Source organism: Ranitomeya variabilis, chromosome 4 (genome assembly GCF_051348905.1).
Source record: "Ranitomeya variabilis isolate aRanVar5 chromosome 4, aRanVar5.hap1, whole genome shotgun sequence".
NCBI classification, from domain to species: Eukaryota; Metazoa; Chordata; class Amphibia; order Anura; family Dendrobatidae; genus Ranitomeya; species Ranitomeya variabilis.
Genome location: NC_135235.1, coordinates 647,765,181 through 647,787,649, shown reverse-complemented (window position 1 = coordinate 647,787,649; position 22,469 = coordinate 647,765,181). Strand labels below are relative to the sequence as shown.

The 22,469-nt window shown below is 45.4% G+C and overlaps 2 protein-coding genes across 3 annotated transcripts in view; both read right to left on the bottom strand.

The window, feature by feature from the left end:
• Nucleotides 1-22,469, bottom strand: part of LOC143767389 (uncharacterized) — a 46,359-nt gene that overhangs the window by 14,059 nt on the left and 9,831 nt on the right. The window contains exon 4 of the mRNA XM_077255696.1: nt 7,554-7,677. Within this exon, the coding sequence (XP_077111811.1) occupies nt 7,554-7,677 (124 nt within the window). The remainder of the gene's footprint in view (nt 1-7,553; nt 7,678-22,469) is intronic.
• The window catches only part of LOC143767410 (uncharacterized), a 599,249-nt gene continuing 595,504 nt past the window's right edge, over nt 18,725-22,469 (bottom strand). Inside the window, exon 2 of one of the 2 annotated variants that reach the window (XM_077255742.1) lies at nt 18,725-20,306. In XM_077255742.1, the coding sequence (XP_077111857.1) occupies nt 19,660-20,202 (543 nt within the window). In that variant the 5' untranslated portion in view covers nt 20,203-20,306 and the 3' untranslated portion in view covers nt 18,725-19,659. Of the gene's footprint in view, nt 20,397-22,469 lie in introns of both variants that reach the window. The other variant, XM_077255741.1, reaches the window with a different exon arrangement.

The following is a 22,469-nucleotide window of genomic DNA, read 5'->3' as shown; positions in this document are numbered from 1 at the left end:
CAGCAAGGTCCTAATTGCCAATTATCAGAGTTATTAGGGTTAGTGGAATATATGGGTATATACAAACAGGATATCTTTAAAAATTAATATTAAAAATTATATTCTAGCAACCTCGCTTCACTACAAGTATTTAATCCTGTCTATCACTGTCAAGGGGATACGACAACAGAACATAGCCAGAAGACCACAGTGTCTACTAGAGTGCTGAGAAGAAGCACTTCTCCGTCTTATTAAACGGGTTTATTTTTGTTACGGAACTGCAACACAGAACTAGGATAGAAGGGGGACATCTGACCCTGCACTGAGACTAGGCTGATACCCTACAATGGAGTGGGTGATCCATTCCTTGCGAATAGACCCACCGACGATCCTAGGTTAATCCCATTGAAGACCTATAGATAGGGGGAAGGATGTCCCTGAAAGATCTAAGGACTGGGTATAAAAACAAGTCACCTCCTAATAGAAAACACAGAGAAGGCTGCAGAAACCAACTGAAAACAGAAACTAAGGATAGCAGAACCAGGGGTCCCAGAACTGCATAAAATCCAACACCGAAGCTACCAAAGCACCTAGCCAGAACTCTAGAGGATTAACACTGTTGTCCAGCAAGGACTGGGACGCAGGTGCACGGTAATAAAGGGTGATACAATTACCTGACCTAAGACAACCCAGCACCAGGGGAAAAAGACCATCAGCCAGAAAACCACAACAAGATGGCGGATGGTCAAAAACAAAATAGATTCTAACAGTACCTCCCTTTTACGAGGATCCTCCGGATCCTCTTGGCAGAGCCTTATTCGGAAATCTCCTGTGAAAATCCTTAATCAGCCTTGAGGCCAAGATGTCCTCAGCTTTCACCCAGGAATTATCCTCGGGACCGAAACCCTTCCAGGACACGGGATACTGCAACCTTCCTCTGTACCATCTGGAATCTAAAATGCGTTAAATCTCAAACTCGCCGTCCTCATCAACTGGAGGAACAGTCGGCATCGCCTCCTTATCTGGTGTGTCAACTTTCTTCAGTAAAGATACATGAAAAACTAAATTAATTCTCCAGGACGAGGGGATGTCTAATCTCACCGCTGTTGAGTTGACAACCTGAACCACTTTGAAGGGTCCTACAAACTTAGGCCCCAGTTTTTAAGAAGGGATCTTCAAGTGCAGATTCCTAGAGGACAACCAGACCATGTCCCCAACTGCAAACAACGTACCCCTTCTTTTCTTGTCAAAATATTTATTTGAACTCCTATTTGCATCTTTCAGTTTATGGCGTACATTGGTCCAAACCCTGTCCAAATTTCCAGAAAAACTCTCCTCCTCAGGCAGCACTGTCCCAATCTTTGAAATTAGACCGAAAGATGGATGCCTCCCTGTACAGCAAAAAATAGGAGAACACCCAGTCGAGGAAGACGTATGATTATTAAGAGCAAACTCAGCCAGTGGTAGATATTCCGACCACATCTCCTGATTGTCTGCTACAAAACATATCAAAAACTGCTCGACGTCTTGGTTCTTCCTTTCGGTCTGTCCATTGGACTCCGGATGATAACCTGGCGAAAATGACAAATAAACCTTTAATCTGTCACAAAAAGCATGCCAAAAGGGTGCCACAAACTGTGGTCCTCTATCCGAAACAATGTCCATGGGAACACATCTTACTAAATCGGTCCACAACAACCCAGATGAAAGAAAAACCCTCAGGCTATGTTCACACTTTGCGGTTTTTGCTGCGGATCCGCAGCGGATTTGCAGCTGCGCATCCGCAGCAGTTTTCCATGCAGGGTACAGTACAATGTTACCCTATGGAAAACAAAAACCGCTGTGCCCACTTTGCTTTTTTCCGCTTGAAAATCCGCGCGGATTTTCTGCGGAAAAAAAGAAGTAGCATGTCAATTCTTTCTGCGGATTCCGCAGCGGTTTTCCACCTGCACCAATAGGAAAGTGCAGCTGGAAACCCGCAGTGGAATCCGCAGTTGAAACCGCACAAAAAACCGCAGTGAAAACCACCGCGGTTTTGCACTGAAAAATCCGCAGCAAAAAAAGGAACGTGTGAACAAGGCCTCAGAGACCGGCAGATCGGGGAGAAAATCCATAGCAAGATGTGACCATGGCGATCTAGGAACCTCCAAAGGGCACAGCAACCCTGCAGCCGGGGCATGTGAGGCCTTCGACCTAGCGCACACAGTACACCGATGCACCCACTTGATGAATTCTCTTTGCCACCCTGGCCACCAGAAACTTCGACCGATCGACTTTCTAGTTTCCGAAATCCCTGGATGACCCGCCAACCGAGACTCATGACATTCAGCAAACAAAGCTCTCCTCAAGGTTCTAGGCACAAATAATTTACCATACGGAGTGTATTGGTGCAGCATTCTGGGCCCTGTAGGATGCTACTCTCCAACTCAGAACCCAATGCTGCCACCACCACCCCTCTGTGCAAAATACATTCCTCCTTTTCAGTATTAACTGCTGGAGAGAAACTATGAGACAAAGCATCCGCTTTAACATTCTTTGTCCCAGGGATATATGTTACGGAGAAATGAAACCTTGCAAAAAAACAGTGCCCACCTAGCTTGACGGGCATTCAAACGTTTAGCAGCATCCAGATATATCAGATTCTTATGATCAGTAAAAACCTGTATCGGATGTCTAGCCCCCTCCAAAAAATGTCGCCAATGCTCAAACGCGAGTTTAATAGCCAGCAACTCTCTGTTCCCAACATCATAGTTGAGCTCAGTCTCCGAAAATTTTTTAGAAAAGAAAGCACAGGGATGCACCCTATCTTCTCCCTCCTGGGACAGAACTGCCCCAACCCCTACTGAAGAGGCATCAACCTCTACCAGAAATGGCTTGGTCTCAAATCTGTCTGTATCAAAATAGGAGCAGAGCTAAACCTCTCCTTGAGATGCTCAAAAGCCATAACAGCCTCAGAGGACCATTGGACAGTATTAGAACCCTTCTTGGTGAGATCAGTTATAGGTTTAGCGATCACAGAAAAATTCTTTATGAATTTTCTGTAATAATTAGCAAACCCTAAAAATCTCTTAACCGGCTTCAAACATTCAGGTCTAGGCCACTCCAGCACTGTCTGAACCTTCACCGGTTCAATCTCAAACCCATCACTGGAGACAAGGTACCCCAAAAAACTCATTTTCTGTACCGCAAACTGGCACTTCTCCAATTTAGCAAAGAGTGAGTTTTTGCTCAAAATCTGTAGAACTTCGCTGACTCTCTGCCAGTGCGACTCCAGATCAGTTGAATAGATCAAAACATGACTCAAATAAACAATAACACTCCTACCGATCAACGACCTCAGAATGTCATTAATTAAATTTTTAAAAAATGCAGGTGCATTAGTAAGGCCAAAGGACATCACCAGACACACAAAATGACCTTCCGGGGTATTAAAGGCTGTTTTCCATTCATCGCCCTCCTTCACCCACAGCAAATTATATGCCCCACGAAGGTCAATCTTAAAGAACCACTTCGCTCCGGTTAGTTGGTTAAACACTTCTGGAATTAGCGGCAATGGGTAAGGATTGCTCAGTGATCTTATTAATCTCCCGAAAATCCAGACACAGCCTAAGGCCCCATCCTTCTTTTTGTCAAAAAAGAATACTACAGCCACAGGGGACTTAGAAGGTCTTATATAACCTGCAGCTAAATTAGTCTGTAGGTATTCCTTTAAGGCCTTCCTCTCTGGAATCGTCAGATTAAATAAACGACTCTTAGGAAGTGTGTCACCTGGGACGAACTCAATAGCACAGTCGTAATCTCTATGGGGTGCTAGAGCTTGCGACTCAACCTCCGAAAATACCCTCTAGAAATCCTGAAAGGCTTCAGGTAGCTCCTTCTTCACAACAGCAGCAATGTGAACATTACAACAATTACCATAACCCCCCTGACCTCAGGACCTTATAGTACTAGACGACCAGTCCAGCAAAGGATTGTGCATTTTTAACCAGGGTAAACCCAGGACGACTGGGCAAGGTAATTTAGCAAGAACAAACAAGTCTATACACTCCTGATGTTCCATATTCACAAAAAGTGGGAACCCGGTAACCTTTCAAGAAATACACCCGTGTTCCAGAGGAGTGTTATCAATAGCCACAACAGGTATAGGAGATGACAATGGTTCAGAATCTACTATATAATTGTCTAAGGGTCACTTCCGTCTGTCTGTCCTTCTTTCTGTCTTTCTTTCTGTCACGGATATTCATTGGTTGCAGCCTCTGTCTGTCATGGAATCCAAGTCGCTGATTGGTCGTGGCAAAACGCCCACGACCATTGCCACGACCAATCAGCGACGCGCACAGTCCGGAAGAAAATGGCCGCTCCTTACTCCCCGCACTCAGTGCCCGGTGCCCGCATACACCCCTCCGGTCACCGCTCACACAGGGTTAATGCCGGTGGTAACGGACCGCGTTATGCCATGGGTAACGCACTCCGTTACTGCCGCTATTAACCCTGTGTGACCAAGTTTTTACTATTGACGCAGCCTATGCAGCGTCAATAGTAAAAACATCTAATGTTAAAAATAATAAAAACAAAAAAAATCATTATATACTCACCTTCCGCCGCCTTTCCCGCTCCTCGCGATGCTCCGGCCAGTCCATGCAAGCGGCACGTTCCGGTGGCAAGGATAGTCTGGGAGACGGACCTGCCATGACGTCACGGTCATGTGACCGCGACGTCATCACAAGTCCTGCGCGAGAAGGACCTGCCGTGACGTCACGGTCACGTGACCGCGACGTCATCACACCCTGGGACCGGAAGCTGCCGCCTGCACCCCACACAGGCAACAGAACTACAACACGCCTGCGGAAGGTGAGTATATGTTTATTTTTTAACCTGTGACATACGTAGCTGGGCAATATACTACGTAGCTGGGCAATATACTACGTGACTGCCCAATATACTACGTGGCTGGGCAATATACTACGTGGCTCTGTGCTGTATACTATGTCGCTGTGCAATATACTATGTGGCTCTGTGCTGTATACTACGTCACTTGGCAATATACTACGTCACTGGGCAATATACTACGTCGCTGGGCAATATACTACGTGGCTCTGTGCTGTATACTACGTCGCTGTGCAATATACTACGTGGCTCTGTGCTGTATACTACGTCACTTGGCAATATACTACGTCGCTGGGCAATATACTACGTGGCTGGGCAATATACTACGTGGCTGGGCAATATACTACATCGCTGGGCAATATACTACGTGGCTGGGCAATATACTACGTGGCTCTGTGCTGTATACTACGTCGCTGGGCAATATACTACGTCGCTGGGCAATATACTACGTGGCTGGGCAATATACTACGTGGCTGGGCAATATACTACGTCACTGGGCAATATACTACGTGGCTGGGCAATATACTACGTGGACATACATATTCTAGAATACCCAATGCGTTAGAATCGGGCCACCATCTAGTCAAACTTATATTTGTCTAGGAATTGTTGATCAATCAAATTAAGTGCAGAACAACAATCCACCATTACCTGAAAATCAATGGAATGATCATGATACGTGGTATTACCAGAAAAAAAACTCCTGCGGACCGTAAAAACGCAATACGAACTGGAGTGTTACTCCTACTGACTTTTTTTTTTTTTTCCTTATGCAAACCTCACATTGCTTAATAAAATGGTCAGCCTTACCACAATACAAGCATAGACCTTCAGAAAACCTCTTCTCCCTTCCCTGGGAACAAGAGGACATCGCCCCAAGTTGCATCGGTTCCCCGCTGTCGACGGGGCTATCCTGAGAGACAGGGTCCAGCATTATAAGAGCCTTCTCTTCATTCTGTCTGCCTCTCAATCTTCTATCCACAGGGATAGCTAACTGCATAGCAGTTTCCAAAGTATCAGGTGCAGGATATGCAATGAGCAACTCTTTAGCTAACTTAAACCTGCTAAAAACTGACTCTTGAGCGCTGAGTCATTCCACCTGACCTCTGCGGACCATAGTCTGAACTGGGCGCAATAACTCTCAGCATCCACAGAACCCTGTTTAAGCCGTCTGAGCGCTGCCTCAGCTGATGTGACCCGATCAGGATCCTCATATAACAACCCCATAGCAGAAAAAAATGCTTCTACGGATGTCAAATAAGGATCATCAGAATGTAATGAAAATGCCCAGATTTGGGGTTCACTTCGCAATAAAGACATAATAATCCCCACACACTGTAATGTACTGCCTGAGGATCTGGGTCTAAGCCGAAAATATAGTAAACATGCATTTTTAAACGTAAAAAAATTCCTGCCGTTTAACAGAAAAAACTCAGGTAATCCTACTTTAGGTTCTTCAGAGTGTGCTCCAGAGTAATTACTCACGTGCTGTTGCAGGTTGGCTACTTCCAAAGTTAAGCCTTGCAAGCGCTGAGCAAGTTCTTGGACGCACCATATATTGAAGGAATCCGGGAGGGGATTTTTTTTTTATATATGTGTGGCTGGACAAACTGTTACGGAACTACAACACAGAACTAGGATAGAAGGGGGAAAACTGACCCTGCACTGAGACTAGGCTGATACCCTACAATGGAGTGGGCGACCCATTCCTTGTGAATAGACCCACCGACGATCCCAGGTTAATCTCAGCGAAGACCTATAGATAGGGGGAAGGAGGTCCCTAAAAGATCTAAGGACTGGGTATAAAACAAGTCACCTCCTAATAGAAAACACAGAGAAAGCTGCAGAAACCAACTGAAAACAGAAACTAAGGATAGCAGAACCAGGGGTCCCAGAACTGCATAAAATCCAACACAGAAGATATCAAAGCAATTAGCCAGAACTCTAGCGGATTAACACTGTTGTCCAGCAAGGACTGGGAGGCAGGTGCAGGGTAATAAAGGGTGATACAATCACCTGACCTAAGACAACCCAGCACCAGGGGAAAAAGACCAGCAGCCAGAAAACCACAACAAGATGGCGGATGGTCAAAAACAAAACAGATTCTAACAATTTCTTCTGGCAGAACAGGGGTTAATCGGCCATGTTGGAAATCCCTGTTCTCAGATGTGCTCAATTAGCCACTACTTTTCACTGTATAATCTTGGCTCTATTACTAATCCTCGTCAGAGTTAGCTTTATGCTGCACAGCTAAAGGAGGGAGAGAAGTTGGTATGAGAAGGAGAGTTGGAGGAGTTATAAGCGACTGTTGTTTGGTTTGTACACTTGGTAATTCCTTATCCTTCCTTATTTTGGTTTCTTCCCCTTCCTGGACACCCCGGTTGATTTCTCTGTTATATGTGAGTGAATTTTTTGTGTATGTGGAGTTTTCAGTTACGCCCTTGTCTTTGTTGCTCAGTTTGTCGGGTTGGTGTACTGCGGTGCACAGTAGCACCCCCTCTTCCCTGGGTGGTGGAAGGGAACAGACGGAGGGCTAACTTAGGAGATAGGGCAAGTGCGGAGGCACTGGCATCTTTGCCATCTGAAGTATCCCAGGGAACAGGGTGAGCTAGGGCGCCCTCTAGTGTTAGGGCCAGGAAAGGAGCCCCTGATCCCAGGTCACCTGACAGCTGTGTCATAACAATTACCTGGTGATGTGTGAGGCTGGGGAACCTCCATCATTACATCCTTGTATAGATCTTTGTGTCCTTCTAAATACTCCCACTCCTCCATGGAGAAATAGACTGCGACATCCTGACACCTTATAGGAACCTGACAAATACAATGATACTGTCAACAACCTGATCCCTTCATAGCATCACTGAATAATGTTCCAGCATTCCCAGCAGTGTCACCTCTCCAGTCAGCAGCTCAATCATCTTGTAGATGAGTTCTAGGATCTTCTGGTCATTGATGCCCTCATGTATCAGAGGGTGAGATGGAGGCCACGTGATTTGGTTCAGGGGTCTTCCCCATCCCTCAGACACAGGGTCCTGACAGCGCTCACTAGAGGTCTTCTTCACTATCGTGTAATCCTGGTTATGGAGAGACACATTAAGAAATCTCACTACAGACATTCCCAGAGTCCTCACCTCTCCAGTTCTGTCCATATGTTATTCCCATAGATAAGAATGCTGTAATGTGACGTCATCAGAATCTCTCACCTCTCCAGTAAGCCGAAAGAGGATCTCTAGGGTGAGGTGTAATATACTATCCGCCATCTTGTCTCTTTCCCTATCCATTTTTTACAGGTCAATCAGGAAAATTCTTTTATATAGAAGACCTTCACTGAGAGGAGATGATATTATAGGGACCTGAATGGGAAGAAGATTATGATGTAACATCATAAAGAATACCATATGATAATACAATTATTGGAGATAATTAGTGGAAACATATGAGGAGATATAATGTGTAGATGTTGTGTTCTCTCTCTTGGTATGACTGTAGCATGATGTCATGTCTACAGCACTGCAGCCAATAGGTGAGCTAAGCAGCTCTTGTGCTATCTCTGGTAGAGCCACTGAGCTCAGTTATTGGCTTCAGCGCTGTCAATTTGACACCAGCACTGCAGACAATAATAGTCCCTGGGAGCAGCAGAGACTCGGCGCTCGACTGGGGAGTGTGAATAAAGCAGAATTTGCTTTATAAAACAAAATGCAGAGATTGACAGGAGTTTTCCAAACCATGAAAACTGCTATAACCTATTCTTATTCACGACAATTTTTTTTTTTCTTCAGTTCTTCCAAGAGCCATACATTTTATTTTTTCCCTCAAAATAGCATGAGGGCTTGTTTTAGTTTTTTTTACCAAATAATTGGAGAAAAATGTTAAGCGTGTGGGCTTAATGTGAGGCAATTATAACCTGACAGCAGGGCTGGACTGGCCTTATGGCAATTCTGGAAAATGGCAGATGGGGCGGTCCAGCTGTGGGCCGCATTGTCAGCTATGCTGTTAACAGTATTGATATCTTCAGGCTGCAGATACTGCTAACAGTTGAGACAAAGCACAGAGCCACTGGCACTTATCTTTCCTTTATCTCTGCAGCCTGCTTGAAGCAAGCATTAGTGATGAGCGAGTGTACTCGTTGCTCGAGTTTACCAGAGCACGCTCGGGTGATCTCCGAGTATTTGTGACTGCTCGGAGATTTAGTTTCCCTTGCCGCAGCTGGATGATTTGTGGCTACTAGACAGCTTGATTACATGTGGGGATTCCCTAGCAACTAGGAAGCAACCCCCACATGTACTCAGGCTGTCTAGCAGCCTCAAATCACCCAGCTGCGGCAAGGAAAACTAAATCTCCGAGCAGTCACAAATACTCGGAGATCACCTGAGCGTGCTCTGGGAAAACCCGAGCAACGAGTACACTCACTCATCACTAGCAAGCACCACTCAGTAATGTCACTGCATCACATTGCCCGCTTGCTCTTTGAGACTAGATAGAAGAGGAGATTGACGCTGTGTAGGATGAGTTGTTTAGATTAGGTGCGTATACGTTTTTTGTTTTTAGGGGTCTATGGGAGACTATCATACCATATAGAGGACTGTTGGGGCAACATCATACTTTATAATGGGATGTAAGGTGGAACATCATACTATATAATGCTGTGGGCGAGACTATCATACTATGCAGGAGATTGTGTCAGGTCTGTGCAGTCGGTAAGCCAAACCTCCGACTTCTCAATTTCCCTAACTCCGACGCCAACACCTTCACACACGGCTCATGATTAAGAATTCACTATAGTAAAATGGTAGCATCAGGCTTTTAATCACCATTATGATACAATAACCAATCTATTTAGATATAACATAACATATATTTATTAGAATACAACTTTAGAACACAAAAAACTTGAATAAATTGTAAATATGCAATACACTATGTAGTAAGTGGGGAAAAAAAAAGTTTTCAACAAAAAAAAGAATAGCATTTGTGCAGTCTATGAATTTGTTCTGATAAATAGTATCACCTCCATTAGATCGTCCTTCATAGATAACCTCAAACCTGATATCATTATTTAAGGCTAGAGAAATACTTGCCTTAAAGGGAACCTGTCACCCCCAAAATCGATGATGAGCTAAGCAAACCAACATCAGAGGCTTATCTACAGCATTCTGTAATGCTGTAGATAAGCCCCAATGTATCTTGAAAGACGAGAAAAACAGGTTATATTATACTCACCCAGGGGCGGTCCCGCTGCGGTCCGGGTCTGATGGGCGCCGCGGTTCGGAGCCGCCTATCTTCTTACGATGACGTCCTCTTCTTGTCTGACGCTGTGGCTCCGGCGCGGCGTACTTTGTCTGCCCTGTTGAGGGCAGAGCAAAGTACTGCAGTGCGTAGGCACCGGGAAAGGTCAGAGAGGCCCGGCACCTGTGCACTGCAGTACTTTGCTCTGCCCTCAACAGGAGAGACAAAGTACGCTTGCGCCGGAGCCGCAGCGTGAAGACCAGAAGAGGAAGTCATTGTAAGAAGATGGGAGGACCCGGACCGGACCGCGACGCCCATCGGATCGGACCGCCCGCCCAGGTGAGTATAATCTAACCTCTTTTTCTCATCTTTCAGGATATATCGGGGGCTTATCTACAGCATTACAGAATGCATTACAGAATGCTGTAGATAAGCCCCTGATGTCGGTGGGCTTAGCTCATCATCGATTTTCGGGGTGTCAGGTTCCCTTTAATCCTGTTTTCCTATTCACACTAGCAGTTCTTGAGGTGAGCGCAGGGCTGCAGGCGTTCCTTATCGGTGCTTTTTTCCTCTCGTCTCTAAGGGAGGAGCTTTACTACTCAGCATGTACATAAAATGTAGAACAACTAAAAGCCTAGATACTTAGATCAGGAATACAACAGACATTTTCAGGACATTTCATACCTTTCCAAAATTCTTATTAATAAATATTCCCCACAAACTGCAGTGAACTACTGTACCCAATTTATTATATATTTTAGGACTTGGGTCGGTCCATTTTATACCTATTCCAAAATGGACAACAACTCCATGACTCTGACTCCACAGCCCTGGATTGTGAGGGGACCATCATACTGTAATAGGGCTGTGTTGGGGTAGCCATAATGCTATATAGTGGGTTGTGGGGGGATCATCATTCTTTATTGGGTCTGTGGGGGATCATCATACTGTGTGCGATGGCTATAGGAAGACTCTCATAATGTGTGGGGTGGCAGTAGTGGATCATTATATCTTTATGGGGACTGTGGTGGAACCATCATAATGTATGGGGTGTATGATGGTTGTGCAGCGCCCCAGAGTCCTGGTCGTTGCAGTAATGTCGTTGTTCCACCAGGGGGAGTGATATTACGTCTGAAGGCAATAAAGGAAATCTCTTTACCAGGTATCACAATCCATACAACACACTTTACACTCCAGGCCGCCAGTGGGAGCTACGCTACTATCTATTAGGGCACTCCTCACAATTAGGTAAAACTGGTGGTCTGGATAGAAAGTTAGTCAGAACCCGAAAGAGTTTGGCAGAAGCTGGCTGGAGTGAGCTTTGGTATGAGCAGGACGAGGGTCCACGGAGCTGCGCCTGCCCCATGTGCAGCAGCATCCTAAGAAAGAGACATTAAAAGAGAAGTGTATTGCAGAGGGTGACAAAAAAAAAGTCATAGCAAAAAGGAGAGGGAACCAGAAGGAGTTTTGCCCTGTGAAAGGCTGCCTCCTTCTGAGGCGCAAGAATCCGGTGGCCAGAATACCGAGGGAGTAAGGATCTCTACGCTTTACTTCAGAGACTGGCAGGACAGTTAATTCCACGTTGGCTGCCCGACCTTATACCCAGGAGGCACGGTGGCAACTTGTGGGGGCCGGGGCATGGTAGGGTCCCTGTAAAAAGCCTCAGGCCACCAGTCATACGGGTTTTGTCCTATCCTAACCATTAGGGGGACAGAGTGAAAGAGACTAAACATCTCCAATAGTTGTGAGGACCTTACCGAGAAGCTCAGCAGGGAGGTACTACAACACCCAGGCGCTAGAGGAAGGCTACTGATTTCCACCTGGATAAGGGAACTCTGGATTTGCCTTCAGACCGGCTGGACTCTGCCTACCCTGTGGTCCGTACCCTGGACTGTGGACACTGAAGCCTTCAGTAAAGGTAAAGAGACTGCAACCTTGTGTCTTCGTTCTTCACTGCGCCTCACACCATTCACCATCTACACTCTGGGAAGCCCTGGGGATACACTTCACCTGTGGAAAGGTACACCATCTAGCTGCCGTTACATCACCCCAGCGGACCCCTAAGCAGCGTCGGTCACCCTGACCGAATACCACAGCTGGCGTCACGAACATTACCCCTTTAAAGACCTTTCCCCCATTTATAACGGACGTTCCTAGGGCCACGGACCGGGTCAGCCACCGTGACATCCCCGCCGAGAACAGAAGGACCCAGCTCCGAGTACCCCATTGCCCTACTGGGGGCACTCCATCTTTTGGCGTCACGAACAGGATCTACTTAAGCCTGAAATTCGGGTCATGTGCGCCTAAGAACTGTGCCAGAATCGTATTTGAACTGTGATTTGCTTAAGAACTGTGTATTGCAAAAGACCGCCAAAATTCCCACCAAAACAGCCGCCATTACTGCACCATGTGGCGTGCAGGAGGAGTGGGGCGTGTCATCGTGGGCGTAGCCTGGAAGAAAGGTGTGAAAGTGGAGCCAGCCCCCCACAGATACTACTATGTCCGAGAGATATGCCCGTCAACAAGGAAGGTCCGCCTCCTGGTCTGGGATGGTGGAGGAAGAAGAAGGAACCGCCCTCCGGAAGAGGAGGAGCAAGAACCACTGGACGCCACTAGGCAGAACCTGGTTGGCAACATGGCGAGCGGAAGTTGCCCGGAAGAGGGGAAGAAAACCCGCAACCGTCCCAGCCAATGGGAGCAGGGCGAAACCCTACCAGGCTGCATGAACCAGGAGGTTCTGGGAGCGGAAGTAGACGAGTTGTGTTGGCAGCTCCGGAGCTTGTGGCATCGTGCGACCACCGGCCACGAGGAGCAGCGGCACAGCCAGCCGCCGGAACCCCAGCCTGCAGCAGAGGAGGCCGGCACCGGAGACGCTGCGGAGGCAGGTAATGACACCGACCCTGCCTCGGTAGCCGAGCAATCCCTGCTAGTGGCCGTAGATTCACCCCCACCACCACCACCACCCGGCCGGGTGTGTAGCCACCTGGAGTGGGAAAGGCCCTGGGAGACCCTGAAAACCTCCGACGTCCCGCTGCAGCCCACTAAGCAGACGGTGGACATCCAAGGAGATTGGGTAACCTTTAAATGGACCCGCGCCACCACCAACCTAATCGGGTTCCCTGGAGAGGGCCAGCTAGAGGGAGAGAAGATCGAGGTGGTTGGGCTAGCAGAATACCGACGTCAGGAAACCCTCCGGCAAGAGCAAAAGGAGAGGGAGGCAGAGCGTCAGCGCAGGCTGACCGCGAAAAAGACATAAGCTAAAGCCTGGGCCAGGCAGATGAGTGAGGAGGACTGGGGCCCGCAGCGTTACGGAACTGTCATAACCTTTCGCCTGCAGGGAGGCTGGGGCTTTATAAAAGAACTAGGCCTCTATCCAGAAGTGTTTGTGAACCGACGTGATGTGGAGGCACACCTTATGGAGGGACACCCAGGCCGGGATTTGCATCCAGGTGACCGTGTCACATACACGTGACATTGGGGGGACAAGGGGTGGTATACCCTCCATGTCTACAAGTACAAACTGGATGCCACCAAATCGCCACCTCAGTGCCCTGAACTCGCACCTAGGGAAACACTGCACACTCCACCTGAACAGGTGACCCCTGCACCGGTCACCATGTGTTCTAAGTGCACTCAAACTTCGGTGGCACGGAGGACTGTCAGCACACAGACTCCCATCCGGAGTGCGGACGCACTCTACGTAGTACCAGGTGGTCGCCAATATCCAGCAGGACTACCCTCGCCGGTACTACCTCCAAAATGGTTCAAATAAACCTCGAAAAACCGAAAAGACTATAAATAGTTTAAAGACATTGCCTTTTCTTTCCTACCTTTAAACCCATCCAGGGTTATGCCTTAAAGGGGTCCTCAGTTCTAGGAGGATTCTAAGTTCTGCACCTGTTTGCACAAGTTTTATCATTGCCTTTAAAGAACTGTGGAATCATGGACTGTGCATGGTCACAAAATGCTTGTAAATAGTTTGCACCTTCTTAAAGGTGCTTTCTACTGGTTTTACAAAGGAGGCTTTTACAGAGACTGACTCTTAACAGAAACTGCCGTTAATTTTGCAGTAAAATAACTTTGCCTTACAGACCTGAAGAAAAACCCGTTGGTGTGGCAGAATTCCGGGTCAGGATTACACGTCTTGTAGCCCACCCAAGACCAACGTTCGGGGGTTTGTCACGGGTCCCTCGCATCACGTCACCTTTAAATAAACTTGAATGCTGATGATGTGATTACTTCGCACTGCCTCATTGAGATACTTGAGTTCACCCTTAAAGGGATGGTTTACCCAAAGCGTTAATGTATTACATGGTTAATATTATGTAACTGGAAAGTAAGTTGATAATGTACTGTTGAGTAAAAAAAAGAGGAGTTTGTCATGGAACATCAGCTAGGCAGAGCTGGGACGTAAGGAGAATAGCTGAACAGACGTAAGAGTTTGTAGCTCCTGGTAGCACGTGTGATGTACTTTGAGAATAAAATGCTAAATGATGTACTTTAAATAAAATTGAGGTTTTATGCGGGTAAGTTGAAGAAAAAAATGAAGTGAACCCAGAGGGGGGGGGGGGGGTTAGTAGACAGTCCTGAATGTGCAGAAGAGTAAAGAAAATGTTTTATGATAGTACACCCTTAGAGGGTACTTGCACTTAGTAGATAATAGATAGTATACCTGTATCGGTAATTGTGTTTCATAGCTAGTTAACAACCGTTTTCTACTTGACTTAAAGTCGCGAGCGCACAATGTAAATATGTTCTTGTTTGTAACGTTCAAGTGTCCTTACCTCCCATAAAGGGAGTCATGGTCGTTGCAGTAATGTCGTTGTTCCACCAGGGGGAGTGATATTACGTCTGAAGGCAATAAAGGAAATCTCTTTACCAGGTATCACAATCCATACAACACACTTTACACTCCAGGCCGCCAGTGGGAGCTACGCTCCTATCTATTAGGGCACTCCTCACAATTAGGTAAAACTGGTAGTCTGGATAGAAAGTTAGTCAGAACCCGACGGAGTTTGGCAGAAGCTGGCTGGAGTGAGCTCCAGCCAGATCCAGACTTTGGTCTGAGGAGGACGAGGGTCCACGGAGCTGCCCCACGTGCGGCAGCCTCCTAAGAAAGAGACATTAAAAGAGAAGTGTATTGCAGAGGGTGAGAAATGAAGTCATAGCAAAAAGGAGATGGAACCAGAAGGAGTTTTGCCCTGTGAAAGGCTGCCTCCTTCTGAGGCGCAAGAATCCGGTGGCCAGAATATCGAGGGAGTAAGGATCTCTATGCTTTACTTCAGAGACTGGCAGGACAGTTAATTCCACGTTGGCTGCCCGACCTTATACCCAGGAGGCACGGTGGCAACTTGTGGGGGCCGGGACTTGGTAGGGTCCCTGTAAAAAGCCTCAGGCCACCAGTGATACGGGTTTTGTCCTATCCTAACCATCAGGGGGACAGAGAGAAAGAGACTATACATCTCCAATAGTTGTGAGGACCTTACCAAGAAGCTCAGCAGGGAGGTACTACAACACCCAGGCGCTAGAGGAAGGCTACTGATTTCCACCTGGATAAGGGGACTCTGGATTTGCCTTCAGACCGGCCGGACTCTGCCCACCCTGTGGTCTGTACTCTGGACTGTGGACACTGAAGCCTTCAGTAAAGGTAAAGAGACTGCAACCTGGTGTCCTCGTTCTTTACTGTGCCTCACACCATTCCCCATCTACACTCTGGGAAGCCCTGGGGATACACTTCACCTGTGGGAAGTTATATCATCTAGCTGCTGTTACATCACCCCAGCGGACCCCTAAGCAGCGTCGGTCACCCTGACCGAATAGCACAGGTGGCGTCACAAACATTATCCCTTTAAAGACCTTTCCTCCATTTATAACGGACGTCCCTAGGGCCACGGACCGGGTCAGCCACCGTGACATCCCCCCCGCCGAGAACCGAAGGACCCGGCTCCGAGTACCCCATTGCCCTACTGGGGGTACTCCAGTTGTGGTGGAGATTAAACTGTAAGGGATGGCTGTGGGGATCATCATACTATGTGGAGGTCTACGGTGGCCATTATACTATGTGGGGGACATGACGACCATCATACTGTATTAGGTGGATATGGATCTGAGGGACATCACACTGTTTTGGACAGTAATGTCCTTACTCGAGTCATAGGTAACCCGTACTCCAGAGAGAAAGCGTCACCTGTCCCCAAACCAGAGCGCCCTCCCCTGTATACATGAGCACAGCCAGCGTCCTATTACTGTACATATACACATGGCAGAGCTGGGGGCACTATCTCCGGGAATGGAGGGGTTACTGCCCCCTGCCCCCGCCCAGTAATGGGGAACCTCCAGCACCTACCTCCACCTGCAGAGCCGCACACCAATATATGGCTGTTCTGTGCGCACAGGACCTGGGATGAGGTCACAGGAGGGGAGGAGTCAGGGGTCACATGATCAGTGGCGTCACTCTCCAACGTCACTTGTGCAGTACAGGTGCGAGCTGTCCAATGTCCGTGCTGCTGCACATTGGAGCACAGGGCAGTCGCCCCTTTCTTCAAGAGATAACAGGGTGTCCTCCAGTAATGCTGAGCACATGGCGAGATTTCTGGAAGCTCGGTGGAATTCTTTAACCCTTAACCCACAGAGCTTTTTTCCTTTTTCGCTCCCCAACTTCTCAGAGCCATAACTTTTTTATTTTTCCGTCAATATGGCCATTTGAGGGCTTATTTTTTGCAGGACGAGTTGTACTTTTGAACGACAGCATTGGTTTTACCATGTCGTGTACTAGAAACTGGGAAAAAATTCCAAGTGCGGTGAAATTGCAAAAAAAAGTGCAATCCCACACTTGTATTTTGTTTGTCTTTTTTTATTAGGTTCACTAAATGCTAAAACTGACCTGCCATCATGATTCTCCAGGTCATTGAGTTCATAGACACCTAACATGGCTAGGTTCTCTTTTATCTAAGTGTCGAAAAAAAAATTCCGTATTTTGTTATGTAATTTCTTGCTTCAACACCTTCTTTCTCATTCTGATGCAGTAGCATCAGGGTAATTGGATTAGGGGTTGGTGTCAGCAGCGGTCATTGACACCCTAGGTCCTGTTCCTGTGTTCCCCTGTGCTCGTTGTAGTGATCGCTTTCTGTGTTGTGACCCCTTGGTATTTGACTTGGCTTGTCCTCTGACCTGTTTGACTGTCTTGCGTCTCTGGCTTTCCTGCTTCCGATCGTCTCTGACTTCTTTGGCTTGTTTCTGACCACGTGTATTGCTGTGACCTCTGGTACTTCATTCCCTCTCTGTTGCTGACCCGGCTTTTTCTGACTACTTTTTGCCACCTAGTGGCTCCTGCCTGCTGCTCTGTGTTTTCACTGTGAGTGTGCCTGTTTTCCTTCATTCCTACATTTTACTGGAACTCAGCCGATGTATGGCACAATCCAAAAGGCATCACAAGATATTCATATTCACCATCGTGAGTGTTGAACACTGTCTTCCATTCATTGCCCACTGAGATGCGGATTAAGGTTTATGCGCCACACAGGTCTAACTTTGTGAAGACGGAAGCACCTTTAATCCTTGAAGGCATGCAGTCAGAAAGGAGGGTAGAAAATGCATCATGATGTCGTTCCGTTCCTACAATGGCAAAGTATCACCAGACAATTAAGAAAAAATGTATGCCACTTTACAACAGTCAGAAGAAAAACGCTGAGCTCCCAATTCAAAGTATACATTGATTGACAAAACCCTGGCTGGGTTTAGGGTCTTCATTAAATCGTGCAGGTGTAGGAAAATGTAGAGTTGTTTCCCAAGCAGAATGTTGCCGATTAGTGTGTGGCAGGAGTTGATGAGCTGGTGGAGAGACTGCAGGAGTCTGAGGCAGTGCATCCATGCAGGCTTAGGTTTTGCACAGCCTGGACAAGTTCATATTGGCAAACAGCCAGTTGCCCCACAAGACCAGGCAACTCATCCATTTCCCATGGCAACAGTGTTGTTACTGCTACTTTTTATAATCCATGATCTTAGATTTCTGTTAGTCTCACCTGGTGAGGTGGATACTCTAAGCCCAAGGTCCGAGTTGGCACACGGGCCATGGGCATCGTTACAACAGATGGTTAAGACACGCAGGACTCCGGCAATGGGAGCCGCAGGCAGACAGGTGAAGTTTTGGACTCCGCTGACAGGTCTCACGGTTATTGGAAGCCACATGTAATGTATGAGTTTAACTTTTTGTATTGAAAAACTGAAATAAATTAACTTTACATGTAGATGCTAAGACAGATAATCACATGCAATCAGGCCAACATGGAGCACAACAGAGTTTGGAGGACTCGCTCAAGGGAAGCGACGCACGAATCCGGGCAGGTGCGTAACACATACAAGAAAAAAGCAATTATACATACAGTATATGCTATAAGATCAATACAATACAAAAATTTATTAATTTGCTGATTCTTAGTTCGGTTTTCAGAAAATGGGGGTATATTAAATTCTCAGTATTTTTTATAAAATGTGTTTGTTATTTTACCTGTGGGACTTAACTCTATGATTTCTTTCATAATATTGTATTCTATTGTAAAATGAATGATCTCTCACAAGTCCCAGAGCTACAGAATAGGCTTCTTGTATTTCCTAACAGAAATCTATTATTCACAGGTGATTTGAATAAAAACATAATTTATTTTGAATAAAAATTACAATTAAAGGAGATCTATAAATAAACTATATAAAAAGGCACATATAGTGAGACCCCTAAGAATATGAGAGAGGGATCTGACCTGCTACAAAAGAATACAGAGTTTAAATCTATATTCTGATTTACAGCCACTAGTAATTCTGCACATAATCAAAGCAAAGAATGTTGCACACAAGAGTAATACCTAATCAATGCACAAGCACAAGATAGCATTCTATCATTTTCGGCAGGCCTAGCCTTGTAGCTTTTTAAATTGAAAAAAACAAACATGATTTTATAAAGCTGGAATGTAGTTGGCACATAAATAGTAGTATATACCATTAGAAAAATACAATAAAGAAATTTAAGTTTTTGGAAAAAGAGGGGTGATTTAAACTTTTATGTTCTTGTATTTTTATATTAAAAAAAATATTTTTTTTACTATTTTTTTCTATAGCTGTTAAAATAACGTTAACATGCAATTGCTTATACAATATTGCAGTCTCTAGAAAAATAAATGAATGATTTCCTATGAAACCAAACTGTATTGTAGCACAGCATCTGGATGCCTTGACAACACAATTGAAGCCAGTGGGTGATGGAAAGAGTGCCCGCTATATTTAACCACTTTAATGTCACTGTAACTATTTACAGATGCATTTAAGGGGTTAATATGTTGCTATTAGTGTTAGCTCTGATTGCTTCATTTACGCTCCGGTGATGGTTATATAATAGTCGGCACCCCCCAATGTATGGCGTGCAAATGTCAGAAAAGGTTAACAATATGTTTGTCGTAGACAGAACATTTCCCACATGAAGGACATGAACATGGCTTTGCCCTTGTGTGAATTTTTTTGGTAAGCAAAACTGGTTGTCGGAGTAAAATATTTTCTTTATTCTAGACATAGAAATGACTACTCCTTTATGTGACCTCTCTGATGTATAATGAGATTTATTTTAGCCCCATAACATTTCCCACACGTCGAACAGGAAAATAGCTTCTCCCCGGTATGACTTCTCTGATGTGTAACAAGATGTGATTTCTGGATAAAACATTTCCCACATTCTGAACATGAATATGGCTTCTCCCCTGTGTGAGTTCTCTTATGTGTAACAAGATGTGATCTTTGGTTAAAACATTTCCCACATTCTGAACATAAATATGGCTTCTCCCCTGTGTGAATTCTCTGATGTGCAACAAGACTTGATTTCTGGCTAAAAGACGTTCCACATTCTGAACATGAAAATGGCTTTTCTTGTGCGTGACGCTTCTCATGCATTACAAGATTCACTTCCTTAGCAAAACACTTCCTACATACTGAACATGAAAATGACTTTTCCCTTTTGTGAATTCTTTGATGCATAGCAAGACTTATCTTACGATCAAAACATTTCCCACATTCAGAACATGAATATGGAGTTTTTCCTGAGTGAGATCTTTGATGTTTAACATCCATTCTTTTATTTTTATTTTGCTTAACAGTCTGTGATGAATCAGAAGATAGGCCCTGTGGTAAAGGATTAAATGGTACATCTTTGTTGTGAAGGGGAGGAAATATATCTGGGATCATAATATGCTCTTGTGGTATATGACGATTTTCTGCTTTCTCTGTAAATATCACATGTCCCTCGGAGTTACTGATACAGTCACCTGCCAAAAATAAAACAGAGTTTCTTGAATAACTTTAGTATTTCAATGACATTACACTTCTCAACGTTGAAATTGCAACACAAAGCAGGGAAAGTCATGGTGTTATGAAAACCACAGGATCGATAAAAGTGGTGATGATATGCGAATGATGAAAAAATGGAAACAACATTTTCGAAATATCTCAATTTACTGTAATCGGTATCGAGTATGAGCACCACATGCAGAAATACATACAATTACATGCCGTGGCATGCAATCAGTGAAAGATATCTGGCAACAGTGCTAACATAGAGAACACAGGAGCACTCAGCAGAATTGACGTTCGTGTGTATGGGAGAGTCAGGAAAGATAACTATCGGTCAAACAAGTGGCCAAACCATCAGTTGTCTTATGTGACTTTAGATTCTGTAGATCATAATGTGAGGCCGTCTGGCTATTTTTCCGCAATTTTTCACTTCTGTGTTGTAGGTAACTTCCTCTTAAGTTCAGTGTGCCTGTCACAAGGGCTGTGAAGTTGGAGTCGATGTCCATTTTAGGGGAGTTGGAGTCGATATAAAATGGACCGACTCCGACAATATATAATAAATTGGGTTCAGTAATTCAGTTCAGGATGTGTTGTAAATATTTTTATAATAATTTGGGAAAGTTATGAAATGTCCTATAAATGCCTGTTCTTTTCCTCATCTAAGGATCTCGGCTGTTAGTGGAGATGAATCTGCACTGTGTTACATATAGTGGTTACTTTACATTTCTCTTAAACTGCACATCAGATTTCCACGAAAAAGGCATTGTTTGCATTGGAGGACAAAAGCTAACACATTGCTACTATCATATGCTAAAACGTGATTTCTAGATCCATTTCATAATACAGGTTAATCCAAAACGGTTGGGAAAAAATTATAGCCTTGGTAACCAAATCCAAGAAAATACTACACAACTTTATTACCATGGTAAGCTACACTATCTATACACTACATATGATCAAAGTGATTTGCATTGGTGATTTGGCACATGTCTAGGTGATAGTCCAGTTCTGTCTAGACACGTGCCAGTGTATCTTAAAATTCAGTGGTTTGCAAAAGTATTCCCCCTTGGTATTTTTCATGGTTTTATTCCTCACAATCTTGAATTTCACTGGTTATTTTTATGGTTTCTATCAGTACATATAAGGCCGGGATCACACATATACGCGAGATACGGCCGAGTCTCGTAGGTGAAAACCCAGCTCTGGCGCCGGCACTCCGGAGCGGAGCGTGCAGCTCCATGTATTGCTGTGCGGCTGCACACTCCGCTCCGGAGTGCCGGCGCCAGAGCTGGGTTTTCTCCTGCGAGACTTGGCCGTATCTCGCGTATGTGTGATCCCGGCCTTAAGAACATACCTACAACTGATAACATTTGGCTTTCTTTTTATTGTGAAGCAAATAACAAACAGGACAAAATAACTGAATACTTCAGTGTGCATAGCTATTCACCCCCCTAGAGTCACTACTGAAGTCAAAACTGCTCCAGCTCATTCAATTTATATGGTTTCCTCTGGTGAACAGCAATTTTCTGGTTTGACCACGGATTCTCAATTGGATTAAGGTCTGGATTTGACTAGGGAACTCCAAAACATTTACATATTTCTGCTTAAATCACTTGAATGTTGCTTTATCTGTATGCTTTGGTTCATTATCTTGTTAGAATGTGAACCTCCGTCTCAGCCTCCAATCACTGACAAACTGAAACAGGTTTTGCTCAAGAATATCCCTGTATTTTGCACCATCCATCTCCCCTATGACAATTTTGCCAGTCCTTGCTGCCAATAAATATCCACTCCACACAGCATAATTCTGCTACCACCATGTTTCGCTGTGGGGATGGGGTTCTTGGGGGTGATGAGCTGTATTGATTTGGTGCCAGACATAGCATTTACCTTGGTGGACAAAAAGTTCTCATCTCACCACAGCATCTTCCTCCATACATTTAGGGAGTTGTCACGACACAGCTGTCAGATGACCCAGGACCAGGGGCTCCTTCCCTGTCCTCAACACTAGGGAGCGCCCTAGCTCACCCTATTCCCTGGGATACTTC